This window comes from Ambystoma mexicanum, chromosome 14, assembly GCF_040938575.1.
Source record: "Ambystoma mexicanum isolate Mex_15411 chromosome 14, UKY_AmexF1_1, whole genome shotgun sequence".
Classification (NCBI taxonomy): domain Eukaryota; kingdom Metazoa; phylum Chordata; class Amphibia; order Caudata; family Ambystomatidae; genus Ambystoma; species Ambystoma mexicanum.
Genome location: NC_090940.1, coordinates 616,018,016 through 616,036,069, shown reverse-complemented (window position 1 = coordinate 616,036,069; position 18,054 = coordinate 616,018,016). Strand labels below are relative to the sequence as shown.

At 45.9% G+C, this 18,054-nt stretch overlaps 1 protein-coding gene across 4 annotated transcripts in view; it reads left to right on the top strand.

Annotated features, from left to right (window-relative positions):
* The window catches only part of IFT43 (intraflagellar transport 43), a 580,365-nt gene that overhangs the window by 419,882 nt on the left and 142,429 nt on the right, over positions 1-18,054 (top strand). For 2 of the 4 annotated variants that reach the window (XM_069638037.1, XM_069638036.1), the window contains exon 1: positions 10,189-10,330. The exons of the other annotated variants lie outside the window; for them this stretch is intronic. In XM_069638037.1, the coding sequence (XP_069494138.1) occupies positions 10,283-10,330 (48 nt within the window). In that variant the 5' untranslated portion in view covers positions 10,189-10,282. Of the gene's footprint in view, positions 1-10,188; positions 10,331-18,054 lie in introns of those variants that run through there. 4 annotated transcript variants of the gene reach the window in all.

The window sequence follows — 18,054 nt, the reverse complement described above, 5'->3', positions numbered from 1 at the left end:
AAAAGAAACGGGAAAAAAAACACAAACAAGGACGATGATAGCACTCCACTCTGTTCAACAAAAAATCAAACATCTAAATCTAAAAATCGGAAGGCTTACAAAATAAAATGCTCTGCAAAGATCAAAGGTATACAAGCTATGTCGACCCCTAGGGCAAATCGAAAAGAGAATTCTCAAAGAAAGGAGCCCATCGGCGAGCATTGAAAACTACGGACATCAAATGAAGAGGACCGCAGAGCTAGGAAGGCAAATACGATTGAGCAAGCACGTGAATTCCTTAACGGTGCTGTAATGGACAAAGCCTCTGCATGTCCTCTGTCAGATCCAAAGAAGGAAACACAGTCAACTAAATGGGAACCAATCTTTTATAGAGGGAAAAAGGTAGAGGTTCCTACGAACAGTCCTCCAAAAGTCATCATGTTAACCCTAGCAACACAGACATACGGGGTAGAGAACTTGATCGTAGTAAAAAAAAGATAAGATGCTGGAACCAGCATGTAAAATACCTAAGGATGTTAAAGGCACAAACACTGCGGGGAAAAACACCATTGAAGAGATACCTAAAACCCCACCATCATCTTTAACAGCAAATGTAGGGGATGCAGGTTTGAGGGCCCAGGAAGGACTTCAGAAGGGAAGTCGGCCCGGAGGCTGAGCATGATCCATACTGCTAATTCGACGTCAAAGATATGTCTGCCCTTTGCCATACCGAGGGTGTGGATCAAATCAGTGCATAAAGGCAGAGATGAAAAAAGAGCACTTAATCGGACCAGAATTTTAGCATTCCTGAAGAAAATCCCAATGTTGTATTTGTTGGTCTCCTCAGACATAGAATATGTCTGTTTTTCGCAGAAGGATTGTATTCACATTACAGACCTGGGGTTGAAATCGCAGCTAGGCGCTGATGCCCTGCTGGCTGCCAAAGAAGATCGAATGCATCTTGGACTTGTAATCTCCTCAATTGAATTTCAGGAGGAAGACAAGAAAGAGAGTAATACTGGAGCGCACTCCGAGCCAAGTGGCAGCGGCACACGTGCAGATGCTCCTCAACTGGTGCCTGCCTCTAATTCATTCTTGGCAGAAGTAGATGCGTCTCCCCCATCAGAATTCAAAAACAAACTGTGGTCAATGCTACCCGAAATAATATGCCAAGTGGTCGTCAAATTAAGGGCTTCGGAGAACACTCTCTAGTACACCATGATTTAAAGGTGTTGGATTGGAACACATGGGGTTCCACCTCATTTGCAACAAAATAAATAAGAGAGTATACATTCAGTAAGCATGATCTTATACAGCTTCAGGAGACATGGCTGACCCAACACTTCAATTTAGATGGGTTTTTGATTATCGATCAAATGGCCTCAAAGGGCAAAACCGGACGTTCGGCGGGGGATCTTTTGATAGCTGTCCATTCGGCCTGGGGCTTAAATTTGGAAGAAGTTCCAATAGGTACAAATGGTCTGTTGGCTGCTCTGATAAAACTAAGAGGCCTCAAACCGTCTAAGATGATTGAAGTCATAAATGTTTACTGGAACCCCGCCTCTTCCACGCTAACTGATATTTTTTTAGTCCCTGTCGGAACTTCTATTAAGAGTCGAAACACATCACAGTACAGCTGAGATTATACTCTTGGGTGTCCTGAACTCTCAGTCAGAAGTTCGATGCTAGACAGTCCATGGAAGTTTAAAAAACCAAATGCTAATGGAGGGAGATGGTTGTCAATTCTCACTAGCTCAGACTTGGAAGTGGTGAATGGTAACACGCAGGGTGACATTCCCTCGGCATTCACATGCTCAAGGCGTAGCTCAGGATCAACAATAGATTATTTGCTCCTCTCCGAGACTTTGTTTGAAATATGCACTGGTTTCCGGTTATTAAAGAATGACTCTATTGAGCATAAAATCCTGGTTGTGTCCATCGGTCTCATCTATGCTGAGAACGAGGGACTATATGACACGGTACTAGAGCTTAATAATCCCGGAAACAGAGTTGTGAAATTCACACCTAGTGGGGCAAACAATTTGGAGTGGTCGTAGAGAAATTGCCAAAAGTGGAATTATCTCATCTATGTAGCCCCCAGAATTTAGTTGAGCACCTTTGGTAGTTGGATTTGTCTGATCCTCGACCAAACTTGAGACAAATAAAGTATTGCCTTTAGTGAGGCAAGCCAACAGAGAAAGAGATCTGAGGGGAGACGTTAGAAAACTTGCAAATAAGAACTTTTCAATGTCCGAATATAATGCGGAGGCAGGCAGGCTGAGCGCATCTTATAGAGGCTGGATCCGCTCCAATAGGTACCTACTCCAATAGCACGATGCAGATTCAATGCAGAGTGCTTTTGTAACGCTTACCTCTGGGGCCCTTCAGGAGTGCCTGGTCTGTCGGCGAACACTGGCCCGGTCTGTCGGCGATCACTAGCCCCTTGCAGCTGCCCAAAACACTCCCTCCACTCTGCTCACTGCAGGTTTAGTCACCCAGTGGACAGAGAGTTGGGAGTGGTCTGGATTGATGGGTAAGGTCCCGGGGCACTCTGTGTTGCTAGGTCTCTTGGGAACCTCCGGGTATGTAGGAAAGTCAATCCCAGTTCCTTCACTGATAACAGCGGTTTTACAGTCTTAACCCAGTTTCTTCACTGGATCACGGCAGCCCAGGCCAACTGCGGCACACCAGTTCGCCTTGAGAATGTCTCTTTGTGTATGGGCACAAATGCGCACTGGTAAATGTCCCCTTGGAACCAGTAGAGGCGTGAGAGCGGTATGTCCTCGTGCCGTTTTATGGGCAGAGGCACGCTTCTGCTATTGTCCAAAGAGTGTCTTAATCCTGTTTCTTATTCCCCTTTCAGGTCTGCTCTGCTATTACATATGTGGACTGGAGGCTTGCCTTTCAGGTCTGCTCTGCTATTACACCTGTGGACTGGAGGCCTGCAGCTGCAGTTCACACAGGATAGCCGCGAGGCCCCGCTTGATGGGAGGAGCGGACCGATGTAAGTACTATGTTGGGGGGTATGGGAGGGAGGCGTGGATTGTCTTTAGCTTACCCCCTTGTTCTTTGTCTTTGCAGGTGCTGCAGGTGTTCCGGGATGCAGACAAACAGAATCGAGTGCTGGATCCCATGGTGAAGGCAGAGCCGACGAGCGATCTCAGTCGCTGATCCTGTGATGGCGGAGCTGTTCTAGAAGAGCCGTGGCGAGAAACAGGTAAGTCCGCTAAGAAGCCGCAGTGAGTATCAGGCAAGTCTACTGAAGCTTGGATGAGCGCTGGATTCTTGAAGCTTGGATGAGCGCTGGATACTGCAGGAAGCGCCGGGTCCATGACAGGCAAGCGTCACGCTGATCCCCAGCCGGAGAAAATGCTAAGTGCTGGGTGTGGCCCAGGGCAGGGTTTATATACCCTGGGCCCCACCCAGCACCACTAGACCACCAAGGATTCTTGTATTGCAGGCCCATTAGGGGCCATGTTGGATTCAGCTAGATGTCCCAACCTGGGGGCCATTTTGAAAGGGGCAGCTGCCAGGAAACACTGGCAGCAGTCTATTCTTGTGCCACTCAGCCATCCTCCTGGACCAGATGCCACCAACACTGCCAACTGGGGGAATCATAACAGCTTTGTTGGACAACTCAAGAAGTGTTTGGGCCTTGGTAAACCAGCCAAACACCCTGCAAAACTTCACCCAAAGTAATGTGATCTCAGACTCAGTCTGGTGCGTGTTCTTCAGTTTCCTGTACAAATTGGAGACTAACGGATCTCATAATCCAAGGTGTGCCAGTGAGTGGAAATTAACCTTAAATGAAGATCTAATTATAGATCTGATGACAAAACTCTAGTTCCCGAGCATCAGGAAAGAACGGTTTGACAAACGCGATACTCAAATCAAACGTACAGTTCTGGGCAAAGATATTGCTGATGTTATTTGGTGAAATAGTGAAGACAAAGACGCTTCCAGTTTCGTGGAAGGTGTCTGTAATCATTCTGATTTACAAGAAGGGAGATAGGGCAGACCCAGCGAATTACCGCCCTATCGATCTTCTGGACATGGACGGAAAGAGTTAGAGGAATGGGTGAAAAAAAGCCAAATCATCTCTAAATTGCTGATAGGCTTCCGGAAAGGCTTGTCGACGTAGCTCAATGGCCTGATACTTTCCATTGTCTCGAGTAATTCATCGAAGAAGAATGGCCCAATATTGTATTTTTCTAAGCCTTTCACTTGGTGAACAGAGAATGTTTGTGGGGGAAGCTGGATTCATGGGGTTTACCAAAATCATTACTGGTAATCTTAATAAGTATGCATCACAATGCAAACTTAGAGTGAGGCCAAACAGCAAAGGACACCTGCCGAGGTCTGTTCCAACAAGAAGGGCGGGGGTTAGACAGGATTGTATCATCATGCCCATATTATTCATTCTTTATTTGGCCGACCTGGCTTACTCGCTGACTTTTTGTTCCCTGGCTAGCCCCAAAATCCGCAGGCAGTCCATAAATTGGATTGCTTATGCCGAAGACATTGTATTACTGGAACACACACCAGTCGGCCACCAAAGTCTCTTGAATGGATTTGGCATCTACGCTTGGGACAACGACTTATTAGTAAATCAGCAGAAATCAAAAAAGTCATTTTCAAAAGGCTGCAGAAGTTTGCCCTGAAATTTAAATGGCACCTGTTGGACCAATTGGTACTTTCTGCCAAGTGTGAGAAACCTGAAGGTGCCTCTCACCCGCCAGTCCCCAGGGATCTGTCATCCCGGTGGCCAGGACACAGCCGTCGCTTTTGGATGCAGTTCCTAGGGGTGGACTAGTGCGTGGGGATCACCTGGATGGGGGGTCCTCGAGGAGTGGAAGTAGGACGCCGAAGGGTTAGACGTGGTATACATTTCCTTGTAACACCTTTCCCCCATCCTACCAAGTAGGATACCTAGGAACTCAACCCCCCTCCCCTTTTCCCAACACAAACACTTTTTCACGGACAGCTCATTGTGAGAGAAAACGGACTAACACCTAAGCTGCATAGCTGATATGTCCCAACACAAGGGTCAGGCAATTACTGATAATTACATACACCTGACTTCCCCACATGGATAAAAGGCAAAGCACGAAAGCACACTCTGACCAAGGCAACGAGGAAGCAGCAGTTCCGAGATGGTAGTTTAATACGAGAAGATGGCAAGAGCAGAAAGGGTTGCCAAGGAGGAAATTGCCCATGGCCTTTTCAGAGGAAGAAACCTGCTACTTTCACAAGCCCTCGAGAATAAGAAACACATAATACCGTGCATTAAAATTGAAGAAAGGTGCATTGTGTGTTGAAGGTACCCGGGACTCTCCCGCAATGATAGCCAAGGCAGGGAGGAGCGATTGCAACCGTGGTACTGTCCTTGGCTCCTACATCAAAGCTGCTTCAGTAAAGTCAGCACATCTGGTGAGTCAGGGAGACTGATAGCAGACCGGTCTGTGTTAGAACCAAGGTAGCAAGCGGCAAAGTTGTATGAAGAAATTTGCAAAGAACAAAATGTAAGGCGCATGTGATGAGCAACGCAAATATAATTGAATATACAAGGATAGCTTAGCAGCAACGTGCTCGCCTTGGAAGCAAGACGATACGATGCAACACAGGTTCGATCCCCAGGTCTGCACTTAGAACCCTCTGGGTATTAAGCGTGTTATAAATAACCTATCATATCATATCAAGGACTGAACTTTTGAAATCATGTAGATGCTTATACAGAGTGGTCCGGCCCCAGGTGGGTGCTCATTCGAAGGTCTCTGTTAGGTATACAACTGAGAGTGTAAAATTGTGAACTGTGAAATTTAAGTGGTCCTGCAATGGGTAAAGCCAAACCCTGTGCACATTTGAAAGTCTTCGATAATGTGAACTGTAATTGGTCCGAGCTTGGCCGAGGCAGACTAATTCTGGAAAAGGGATCTCAGCCTCGCTTAGGGTGATCCGGGGTGAACCGTGCGACACACGAGAAAAGATATTCTATAAGCATTGGAGAAGAGGATCTGATCCCCGGAAGAGGGGGATCCAAATGAAAGATTGAGGCAGAAAAGGGATCTGAGCCCGGCTGAAGGGGATCCAGGGCGAAGAGTGAATCGCCAGACTTGAATATTGTAAAGGAACTTTTCGTTGTTTTGGTACATCAGGCCCTCTGAATCAAGAGACTTTGATACCTTAAGAGATTTGGGCACAGAAGGCCCTGATGTTGGTAATCGAACTGTGCCCTCGTGCCGAAGAAGCCCAAGAGTGTGCTATGCTCGAGTGAACCGCCTTGTTCCGTGCTGAAAATGTGGGGAAGGGAGGCCAATGGCCTGAACATCCTGACTTATCATTTTGTGAACACTTATTTCTTTTTCATGAACATTCCCCCACACTATTTGTAAATTAGGGGTAAGGATTGGCAATAGTTTTTTTTAGTATAGGCCCTTTTATTTTGACGAGACTCCACTAGGACTCCATTATTATTATTTGATGGTCGTAGCTTGCTCCCATCTTTAGATTTAGGTTTAGATAGGCGTTTATCACAACCTTGATAAAGTTCAAGCAACACCCTTGAACTGTGGTCATTTGTGCCTGTCTTACTTTGATACCATGCCTTTCTTACTTAGGGAATTAACCTATCTGGGATTGAAAGTATCCCCCATACAAACATTATCCCAACTGGAACTTGACTTAGACCTCGAGCTGGTCCCCCTGGTAGCGCAAATGAAAAAACTACTTAGTGCATACTGCAAGTTCTCTCTGGTTCCAATAATACGATTTTATAAAATGAAAGTAACCCCTTCATTACTGTATGGCTTGGAGATATGCATGCAATCACAACCATTAAATAGGTCAAATATAGAGGGTAAGATCTGGAAATAGACTACATTTTCCTAGAGGTTTTCCCATCATCAGTTTGAGATTTGAACTGGGGCTACAATCTTTGATATTTTACATGGACTGGAAAATAATGTCCTTGTTCAGGTTACTTTTGAGCCCGAGACCTAATTCTCTGTACAAGGATTTGAAACGAGAGCTGAAGAAAGGGTCATCATCTGTTTTGGTACAGATAGAAAAATTGCCCCCGGAGAGATTGCACCATTGTAATAGATCATGTGATTTTATGACTAATCCGACGAGTGTTAAAACTGCGTTGATGCACATGGGTTGGATAGATACCATCAACCAAATGCGAGGCCTAGTTACAGCTAAATCCCTGTCACGTCATGACAAACCATGCGGTTACCTCCCAAGATACCGGACTAATTTCCCTGATAAAAAACAAAGGGGGGACTTCTTAAGGTTCCGACTAAACCTGATAACAACAGGGGAAATGCAGGGACATTAGGGACAAATCCATAATAAGAGACAGTTGTTGCGATATGTGCAAAGTTATGGTTGTACAATACTTAACGACATATTGATTGACTGTACTAGTACCTTTCAGCTGAGATGTCGTCTCTTGGGTCGATTCGTGCACAGTCCGTCTTGGCTGAACCCAGACTCCTACTGGGATAAGCTTTCAGCAGGACACGAAACAGGCCTGACAATACAAGTCTTGGAGGTATTAAGAGTTTTGGTGCTTCTGGCTGAACCGCAGTTTTTAAAAAAGAATTATACCTACCTCTTGTTTTTTATTCTTTTCTTTTCTGTGGGTTCTTCATTGTGTTGCTGGTTTCTTTTAAAATGTGTTTGTTTTTTTTCTTTTAAAAAAACGTTACGAATGAATTTTATTCACTATTATGATTGTTAAAAACGTGTTTCTATTTTTATATGTGAAAAGTCGATTGTCGGCTATAACACAATAAAAATGAAAAAATATTCCCATTGGAAATGGAACTTACTTTTTCACTCCCTAAAACATCTTTTTACTCACAATATAGGGCGTAACATACTCCTACTTCAAAACCTTTTCCAAGCACTGATTGTAGCCCTAACCACCTTTTCTGTTAAAGCTAGGAATCAGCACTCATAACAGGGGGTTAGTGCATGTGTGATATCAGACGTGTGTCCACAAGTTGTGATGCAACTCTTGACCCAAGAGGACTCTATCAATACTTCCTATGCAGGAGTATTGAATTGATATTTTATTTCTATCGCGCTCGTACACAAGTGTTTCAGAGCGCGACAAGGCAAGGGGGGAACAGGGGAGAACATAACAAACATCTTACTAGGCCCAGTGACATTGAGAACGTGCAAGTGTATGGGAGAGGGGGAGGGCAAAAGTCCATGGAAGGGGGGAGAAGTGGAAAGTGCAGAGCAAAGGAGAAACAGATAAATAATAATAAATAATAAAGGCAACAAACAGCGGTAGTGCACTCAGCAAGTGCCAAGTGTTGGGTTTAGGCAGCAGACAGGGTAGGTCTGATAAGTGCAGGAAGAAAAGGGGGGGCTGTTTGGGTACACATTCAGACCCCAGTGCAAGATGTGGCCCGGAGGCAGTGCGGGATGGTGGTAGGGTTAGCAGGTACCTGGGCTCGGAGGACAAAGGGTGGCCAGGTGCACGGTGCCAAGAGAGAACAGATCAGCAGAGGAGAGGGGAAGCGAAGGCAGAAGCAAAGAGGAAGGTCTTGAGCTGCTTCCGGAACCAGAGATGGTTCTCCTCAAGTTTTAGGGTAGTTCCATAGGGGTCCTTAGAATGTGTGCAGTGTAGTGAAGGAGACATCACTACAGAAAAATCATACTCCCATGTGTGGATCCTTCAGGGTTTGGGTTCACTGAAGAAAAGTAATGGCACCATCAACCTTTAGGTGGGAATGTGTGCGACTCCCACAGGCCACTGACACATGAGCGGTGCCAGCCCCTGGCTTGGGAGGGATGAAGCCCCCCCCACTTTGAGGCAGAAGGCATCTTTCTGATGGGATGCCCAGCCTGTGGCTTTGATAGCAACAGCCTGTGACAGAGCGTTGCCTTTGCTTACTTTTAAAGAATAGTTAACCTGCCGCAGCCGCATCAAACGTGCAGGACCAAAGCTGCCCCATGCGATATCAACAGACCCCCTTTGAAGCAGCCGAAGTCTGAACTGCTGGGCTCAGCTTTTAGATGGCACATGCCTCCAATGAGTGAAATGGCATTGTGAAATAAATAGCCTCTGAATTGGGGTGAAGGGTGCAACTAATGGCCAAAAGGTAGGCAAAATAGCTATTTCAGAGGCAGCTGAAGTTGTGGCGGGGATAATGATGTGTTATTTATATAGTGCCTTAATCCAAAGTGTTTTACAGAGCACATATTTACATACAATATCACCCACCCGAAATTGGTAGTCATTTATCCACCTCGGAAGGATGAAAGGCTGAGTTGGCCTTGCTGGGATTCGAAGCTGCGACCTGCATATCACTCTCAGATCGCAGCAGCGAGCACTCAACCCGTTGAGCCAGATAGTGGGGGCCCATGTCTTTATGATGTTTGTGGGGTCAGGGGTCCTTGCTTCAGTTTTGAGAGATGGGGTGAGCCACCTGTGGAGTGCTTAAATGAATGAAGACAAAAGAATGCAGCAAGGTTAATAGCTGCAGATGACCTGCACGTTTCTGTGCCATTAGTCTGCCAACAGGGGGCAGCTATCAGCAGTGGTCTAAATGAGCGGGAGCGGTGCTCCTCTACTTTTTGAAATTAACTTTTACAGCTCCTATACTTTTATTTTTTTAAAAAACATTCCAGAATGGTTTCGTTTTAAAATAAAAGTGTACGAAGAAGTGGAAACCTTCACTTTCAGGGCACTGCACTGAACATTCCCTTAAAAAGCAGGTGCAAGTGTTGGGGGGGGTGTATTGTGTGTGGGAGGGGTTGTGGCAGTGGGGTTTGTGGGGAGTGGAAGCAAGCCAGCAGGGAACATAGTTTCACTACTTCTTTTCGTACACTTCGACCACTGGCTGTCAGTCGGGGGGAGGGTGGAATTTCAACTGAAAAGCTTGAAAGGCCCAGACGTCGTCTCTTGTCAGGGTTGGTCGACAACACAATGAGTTTTTTGGCCCCCTCAGTATCAACGTTCTAATCTAAACTGTCATCTACCCGCCCCCCCAAACATTGAGGCCTGCTCCGCCCCTGCACTCACAGACTAGCCATGACAACCACTACCAGCCCCCTGCCGATCGCTAATAGCGAGAGTTACCCCATGTGAACTCGAATAACATTCCCTGACGGGAAAACAAGATGGCCGATCATCCTAGCCAGGTCGCTGTGCGCATGCGTCGGGTATTTCGCTCGCTCACTCCCTCCGTCCCTCCCTCCGGTCCCGTACGTTATCAGCGTGCGCAAGTCACGTGACAAGGCCTGGTTGCTAGGGGCGCGCATCTGAAGGCAACTGCTCGTCGCCATGGAGGAAGTGCAGGACCTGCAAGGGGAGAGGGAGAGCCGGAGATCGGTGAGACGGGCCGGGCCGGGGGAACACCTTGGCGTGGGAGCTGGGGGGAGCGATAAAGGGGAACGAGCAGGGATGGGTGAGGGAAGGGGGGAGAAGGGCAGGGATGGGCGAGGGAAGGGGGAGAAGGGCAGGGAAGAGCATACGGGTGAGGCACAGGGGCAATTCAGAAGCCTGTGAATATATGGGGGTGGAGTGCACTGCTCTAAAATCAACACGGGGGGGCACTGCTCTAAAATCAACACACGTGCTGAGCTTGCAAAAGACCCCTCCCACTGACGTCACACGACACAACAAGAGCCACGTGTGTGGCGTTCCTCCGCAGAATACACGATGGCCACACCCCAGCAATCCACCCAGAGCAGTTTTTTTCTTGGAATTCTGGACCTTGTATTCTTACGTTTTAAATGGGACTGGCAAGACAACAATTCCAAGAGAATCAACAGGACGGGGTGACTTTTTCTCGCCTAGCATGGGGACACTTGAAAGCTCTGCCTCCCCAAAACCAGAGCCTCCTTTCTGATCCCCCTCTTTCCAAAACCTTATGTCCGTACCTGCCTCTCTGCCTCTCTATCCACCACCCACAACACAATCCATCCTGCCCCCACCTTCTCCACTACACATTACGTGTGTACTTGGTATCCTAATTTGGGCTGATACGGCACAGTGAGACAACATGATTTGCCCAGGAAGACACACTTTTAAGAGTTGAAGCCAGGATTTGAGCACATTCTCTACTTAAACCCTGATCTCTCTCTCTCACACACACACACACACACACACACACACGACCTCTGTCAATTAGGGCCTCTGGATGCTGACATGTACCATTGGCACCGTTGTTAAGTGTAATTGATCTCTTGAGTTTTTAGTTCCCTGAAATCTTGATGTATGAGCTGTACGCATATTAGGTTTCGTTTAGCTGATTCTAAAAGTATTACTTGGTGTTCTAGTGAAATAAAATGTCAAACACATGTGTCAAATTACTAGTAGCGCTTTAAGGGTCCTTGTCTATATTCTGGGAAAATAGAGAACATAGTTCCTTAATAGGGACGGTGTTGTTGGCACACCTGTGCAATAGTGTGGCCAGTAGGATAACTGATGATCTGTAAATTAACTGTCAATCAGTGTTGTGTGTGCTGTGCTACGGTTGTGTATAGACCATATCATACAAAGCTTCATGCGTAGTCGGTGAGCCAGAAGGAACACGGACGGTATGTCCTTCAGCAACTTGCATCTGTCCTAGAGTGCCCTCTTCTGAATATCTCTGATCAAATTCCTGTTTCAAGACCAGAGCAAGGCCCAGTCGGCTAACGGACAAAGACAAAGTCGTGAGTGACGTTGCCCTCCCACACTAGCCCAGCAAAATGCATTAGGGGAATTGCACAAACTAAATACCTATATCATGGAATATTAACCTTTTGACTCAAAGGACTTCAAATATTTCTCATGGAAATGTGGTCCTCTATACACAGATGCCCAAAGAGCAGTGAAAGAGTTAATACGGCCCTTGGCAGAGACTGCTATGGGATGCCCTGAGAAGACCATTGGCTGCCCATGAAAGGCTACAGATAGTCTTCGCCCAGTTGTGAGGCTATTGGTTCTTCTTGTATCCACCCACACGTTCTCATTTCCATCCTCCAAAAGTACTCCAAAGACAGTGTCAATATGTTGCACCCCTCTTATAGGAAGAGTTAAAACTGTCATTACAAAGTGCTACTTGCATGACCATGACTGAGATCAAGAACGCAATCCTGTAGTGACTTGCATGAGCATGACTGAGATCAAGAAAGCAATCCTGCTGTGACTTGCAGGAGCGAGACTGAGATCAAGAAAGCAATCGTGCAGTGACTTGCATGACCATGACTGACATCAAGAACACAATGCTGTAGTGACTTGCATGAGCGAGACTGAGATCAAGAAAGCAATCCTGCAGTGACTTGCACGACCGAGACTGAGATCAAGAAAGCAATCCTGTAGTGACTTGCACGACCGAGACTGAGATCAAGAAAGCAATCCTGTAGTGACTTGCATGACCCAGACCGAGATCAAGAAAGCAATCCTGTAGTGACTTGCATGACCGAGATTGAGATCAAGAAAACAATCCTGCAGTGACTTGCATGAGCGGGACTGAGATCAAGACTGCAATCCTGCAGTGACTTGCATGAGCGAGACTTAGATCAAGAAAGCAATCCCGTAGTGTCTTGCATGAACGAGACTGAGATCAAGAAAGCAATCTTGTAGTGCCTTGCATGGGGGAGACTCAGATCAAGAAATCAATCCGAAAGTGACTTGCTGAGGATGAAGAGACGTAAGACGTAACAATCAAATATAAAGCTGCTACACAGTGAGTCACCCTCCAGATAGACAAATCTTCTAAGATCTCACCTCTGATGTATCTCAATTGCTTGACACTATCTTACTGGAGCAGTTCCTGGGTTTCTGCCAGTACCCATTCAGCAATGGGTTACACCCATCATCTCCCAACTCTAGACAAGGTTATCAATATTGACACTGCATACCAACGGGAAGGGTATATGCCGTGCCAATCCACCCTGTGCCCCGAAGTGCAGAGTCCACCTCTTGGTCTAATCCATCTGGAAGGCGTAATGGAGATACAAGAACTAAATCTGGAGTCTGGGAATAAAGTCACACCACTGATGAGCTCTCCCGGAGTCCAACATTGTGTTGCCTCTTGACGGTGTTGCAGGATGAGCGTGAGAAGCGAAGCTGTGGATAATCCAAGCGGTTGAGTCAGTAAATGTCGGGTGCAGATTCCAATAGCGGCTGACGAAAAACGAGTCCAGCCACACATGCAGACAGCAAGAGATGGCAGCAACACTGTGAACAGTCGAGAACAAGGGAGTCGAGATGCTAAATGTGCAGTCAGAGCAGAGCTGCTGGCAGAAGTCCAGACCAAGAGAAAGACAAAGAAGAGTAAAATGGAGGTGAAAGAGTACAGATTCCCAAGTTGTCATAAGTTCAGAGGTGTGAAGTAAACATTCATAGAAATTAAGAAGCTGTTCACTAAGTGAAAATATTAGATACAGGACTAGAAGTCCAAGTACCCAGACTTACTGATTTGAAGGCATGCATACAGGGCTTGAATCCAATGCCCTCAGAGATATAGAAATGATTTAAACAACAGCAATTTACATTGGAACTGGTAGTCAAATCCCAAGAGAGATTTGGGAATGTGATTGGTAAGAGGAATCCTTTGGCAAACCCAGAGAAGTTTTAAAGTTTCAGGCCACTCGACATTTACTTTCATTAAAACGATTGAAATCTACTTTTCATATTAAGATATCGCCCCAGCCAGCAGGAACGATGTTCTGTACTTGGTGATGGCCAAATTTATTTGAATAACCTTTTTCATTCCAGGGTGAACAAGGAAGCTCAGCTAACCTTTTCATGGCCATTGTCTTGATACAGGGTCAAATCCAAGCCCAGCCTTGCCTGCCCACTTCTAGCATGGACAATTGCAAGAGAGATGGTTTAACAGAAATGTAAAGACACTTTCCTAGGTAGCAAGTCCTTCTTCCCCTTCTCTTTACCACTTCTTCTTCCTCCTTTCTCTCTGTTCCACTGCATCTTCTGAATCTGTGCCTCACCCACGTACCTCTCATTCCCCTCTATTGCCTATTCAGTCTCCCCTTAATTGTCTTTTCTCTTTGTCGTTTTGCTTAACAAATTTGTGCTTAACAGTCGCGAGTCAGATAATGTTTCCTCACTCCATAGAGAGATTTTATTTATTTAGCATACTTTTAGTCAAGTAAAATGACTTTGTATACACAACAAGATAAGTCCACCAACCCTATAACCCATAAAATAATAAGTAATGCATATATAATGCAAAGGAAGGCTGCAGAGACTGACCACACACCAAGACCCTGACGAAAGCCCTCAAGTGGCTCTCCCACTCGTACGTACCGGACGAACATATCCAGACCGGCAGATGCACCTAGATAGATGTTGGCCTGCGTCACATCTGGATAGGGTTGATTGAAGGACAACATGCCCACGCCTAGGAAAAACGTGAATGCTAGCGTATGCCACACCTGGAGTTGTGAATATTAGCAGACCCACACCTGGACGGATCTCACTCCAGCCTGTGCCCCATCTAGATAAAAGTGTGAATGTTGGCATGACCACACCTGGATGAAGTCCTAAACATTGGCCCGTGCCGCGTCTAAATGGGAATGTAAGGGCCAACAAGTGCCACACTCGGACAGAACTGTGAATGTTAGCATGGTAAAGGTCGGGTAACCCACTAACCAATATAAGCTCAAACTCTGCATACTTATCTCACTCAAAAAACTCACACAACCATCTCTCGCACAACAAGCTGCACGCACTTCACAACACTGCAACAACACATAAGCCGGAACAACAGCACACGCGGACTGACTCTGATCCGATACCCGCACCAAAGCTCAGCACCCGATGTATACTGAGCTGAAGCTGCCAACAGAACACCACTCCTCTCACTATCCTACTCCCTCCTTCACCTTACTAACCCATCCCACCTTTATAATTTACAGATCCGCCTGGGGACCAATTCCGTTGGTGACGGTGCACGGTACAAATACCTTTAAAATTAACATATATAATTCAGCTAGGATCAATAACATTTGATCTCAAAACTTCATATAAAGCAACAAATTAACATCATGACCTTCCCTAAATGCTCCCAAAAATCATGGACTGAGCTGACATCTACTGCAGAATTGTAAGATCTGAGATATTTACGACGTAGCCATGTTAAACTATCACACTCGGCCAACAAATGTTGCGTGGTTTCCATTATAGTCTCACCACAGAATCTGCAGTGTCACTCGGTGCGCGAGATACCTATCCTTGCACCGATTATGTCCAAAGATCCAACAAATTGGAATTTGATATTCAAGTAGCGGCGGACAGTATAGTTTGCTGGATAAGCACTTACATACCCTGGTGCTGAACTCCTATTTTGCACGTATTCAATCTCATTCCTGCTCTAGATCTTAGTAGCAAGGGTAACTGTTTAGTTCTCAATATCAAACGCATTCAATACACAAGCGCATATGCAGGAAAAAATACTTGCGATAGGTTCAAATCAATTAGGGGGGCCCATTGTTCCATCATCATACAAAGATTGCTTATGGAACAATTACGAACAAGCTCCTGCATGGACATGTAGGTCTGGACCAGCCTATATAGTGATGTTCCCGCTTGCACCCCCATAGCCCTCCCAACCAACATTCATCTTTTACAAACAACCATGGTGGCAATAGATTGTAATTTAAGTTCTAACCGGATATAATCCACAGGCAAAGATTTGGGTAATCTTAAGAGGTATTTCAACATCTTGCCTTCCAATCTGTCCAGGTTCCCTCTATATTCTAATGCCTGTATTTCAGCTCCATACGTAATGCCTTGCAACATTTTCGCTCGATACAAGGTTACTAGTGCCTGAACAGAGAGGCCCCGTGGCCTACCCGCACCTTTTATTCATGGCTCCTAATTGTTAAATTGACTTTGTATGGATGGATTGCCAAAGGGATGTCCATTTAAGTTTGCCATTCACCAACACGCCGAAACATTTGTAAACGGTCACCTGTTCAAGCTTGACGTGATTACTCATCCAACAGAATTTTTTAGCTCTGACGCAGTGGGGAGTAAATACCATCACTTTTTGACTTGGCAAAGTTAATTTTTAGCCTGTTGGTGTTTGCATATTCCCTCACGCCTGCAGAGAAGCCTCTAGACCTTGTGGGGTGTAATCTGAAAAAAGCAAGTCGTCCACATACCCAAGCCATGAAAACTATACTAGTACCATATTTTGGTGCAAATGTATTCAGTATTCTCAATGCTTCATTTAGATCAGCCAAGTATAAATTAAAAAGGGTCGGGCGAGTATGCAACCCTGTGCCAAAAGTTGGGGGGGAAAAGCGCCAGGTCCAGATAGGGTACCAATAGATTTGTATGCAAATGAGCCTGTTATTTGGGTCCCGCACTTAACCAAATTATACAATGCAATCTTAAACCATAATGTGGTACCTGTGTCCTGGGCTAGCACTGAGTTGGTCCCAATACACAAAAAGGCCCCAGAGACCCGCCTTACAATTGTAGACCAATCTCTTTACTAGATGCAGGGGGGAAAACCTACGCCAGGACTTTATTATTCCATCTGGAGGCCTGGGCTAGTGGTAGTCAGATTATCACTTGTCCGCCAAGTGGTGTTCTGTGAGGGCTTAAGTACAGTGGATCAAAGCATATGGCTGCGGTTGGTGTGTGACAAATATGCAGTTCTTAACAAGGTCTACGTTTACACAGTCTACGTAGATCTACATACTGCATTTGACCCTGTACCCAGGCACCTTTGGGGGGGTTCTGAGGGGGCATGACATTCCGGCAGCCCTCTTGACAGTTATCCAGAGCCTGTACACGGGTAACACAGCAGTGGTTCTGTGGGGCATTGATGGCAGGACTTCCAGTAGTATCAAAATTGAAAAGGGCGTCCGCCAGGGGTGTGTACTGCCCCGCAAGCTATTTTGCATTTTCATTAATGGTCTCATTGAGGAGCGGTTAGCCTCCCAGAGTGATGCACCGATGTTAGCTGGTGATAGGATACCGGTCCTACTGTTTGCGTGCAATGCAGTCTTACTATCATTAACACCCACTAGTGCATGCAAGCCGTTGGACATATTTGTTGATTTTTGCAAGAAAAATGGCCTGGCACTCAATGTAAGTAAGAGAAAATCTATGATTTGTAATGCTAACGCTAGGGAGGAATACATAGGGTTTAAGTTGCCGTGGAAGAAGGGGGAATGGAACAAGTAACCTTTTATGATTATTTGGGTGTTAGAGTGATGGCATCTTGTGGTTGGTCTATGCAGTGTGAGAAAATGATGACTACTTTGGCCAGATACGGCTCTCGCTAGATTCACTGCAGAGCATGGCAATGGGGCGGTGCATGTCTCACTTGAAGCATTTAAGGCCCAGGCCAGACAGGCTGCTATCTATAGGACAGAGCTGTGGGGGCAGATGAACACTTATCCACTGGCGATTGCTGAACATAAGCATTTGAAGAACATACTGGGGCTGCCTTCCTGTATGCCAAATCTGCCAGTGTATTTAGAAATAAGTATGCAGGCGATTTAATCCATCTGCCAGCTCCGCCCAGTGGTTTTACTGGGTCCGGCTGTGGACCAATGAGAACCTTGCTAAATATAGAGAAGCACGAGTGGATGTCTTATCACAGTCAGGGGGTAGCTCCTTTGAGTGGGTTGCCCACGTCAAGAGATGCTTGAGGGGGGGCATGGACCTTGGTGATTATTAGTGTAATCCGAATAGGATTGAATAAAACTGCCGTTCTCTTTCAGAATTGCTGGTTCCGTTTCCCTGGCACCTTCTGCCTCGATTAAAGTGCAGGAAGGATATGAGGGTTACCTTGATTATGCCAGTCTTACATTTGACAGGTCATTGTATATAAAGTTCTGCTCTGCCCACAGCAGCCTTGAACCATAAGTGGCATAATGATGTTTCACCTGTGTGCCCATTGTGTAACAACGTGAATGAGGACTTGAATCATTTTGTTTGTGTTGTCCTGTTACATTGCCATTGAGAAGACGTTTGTTAAAGCCATTGACCTTGGCCCGTGGTTGCAGAACTGTTAGGGAGGCTATGGGTATTTGTTTAAATACTGCCGACATTCCCGCAGTGTACGCCACCAGCAATCGTCTCAA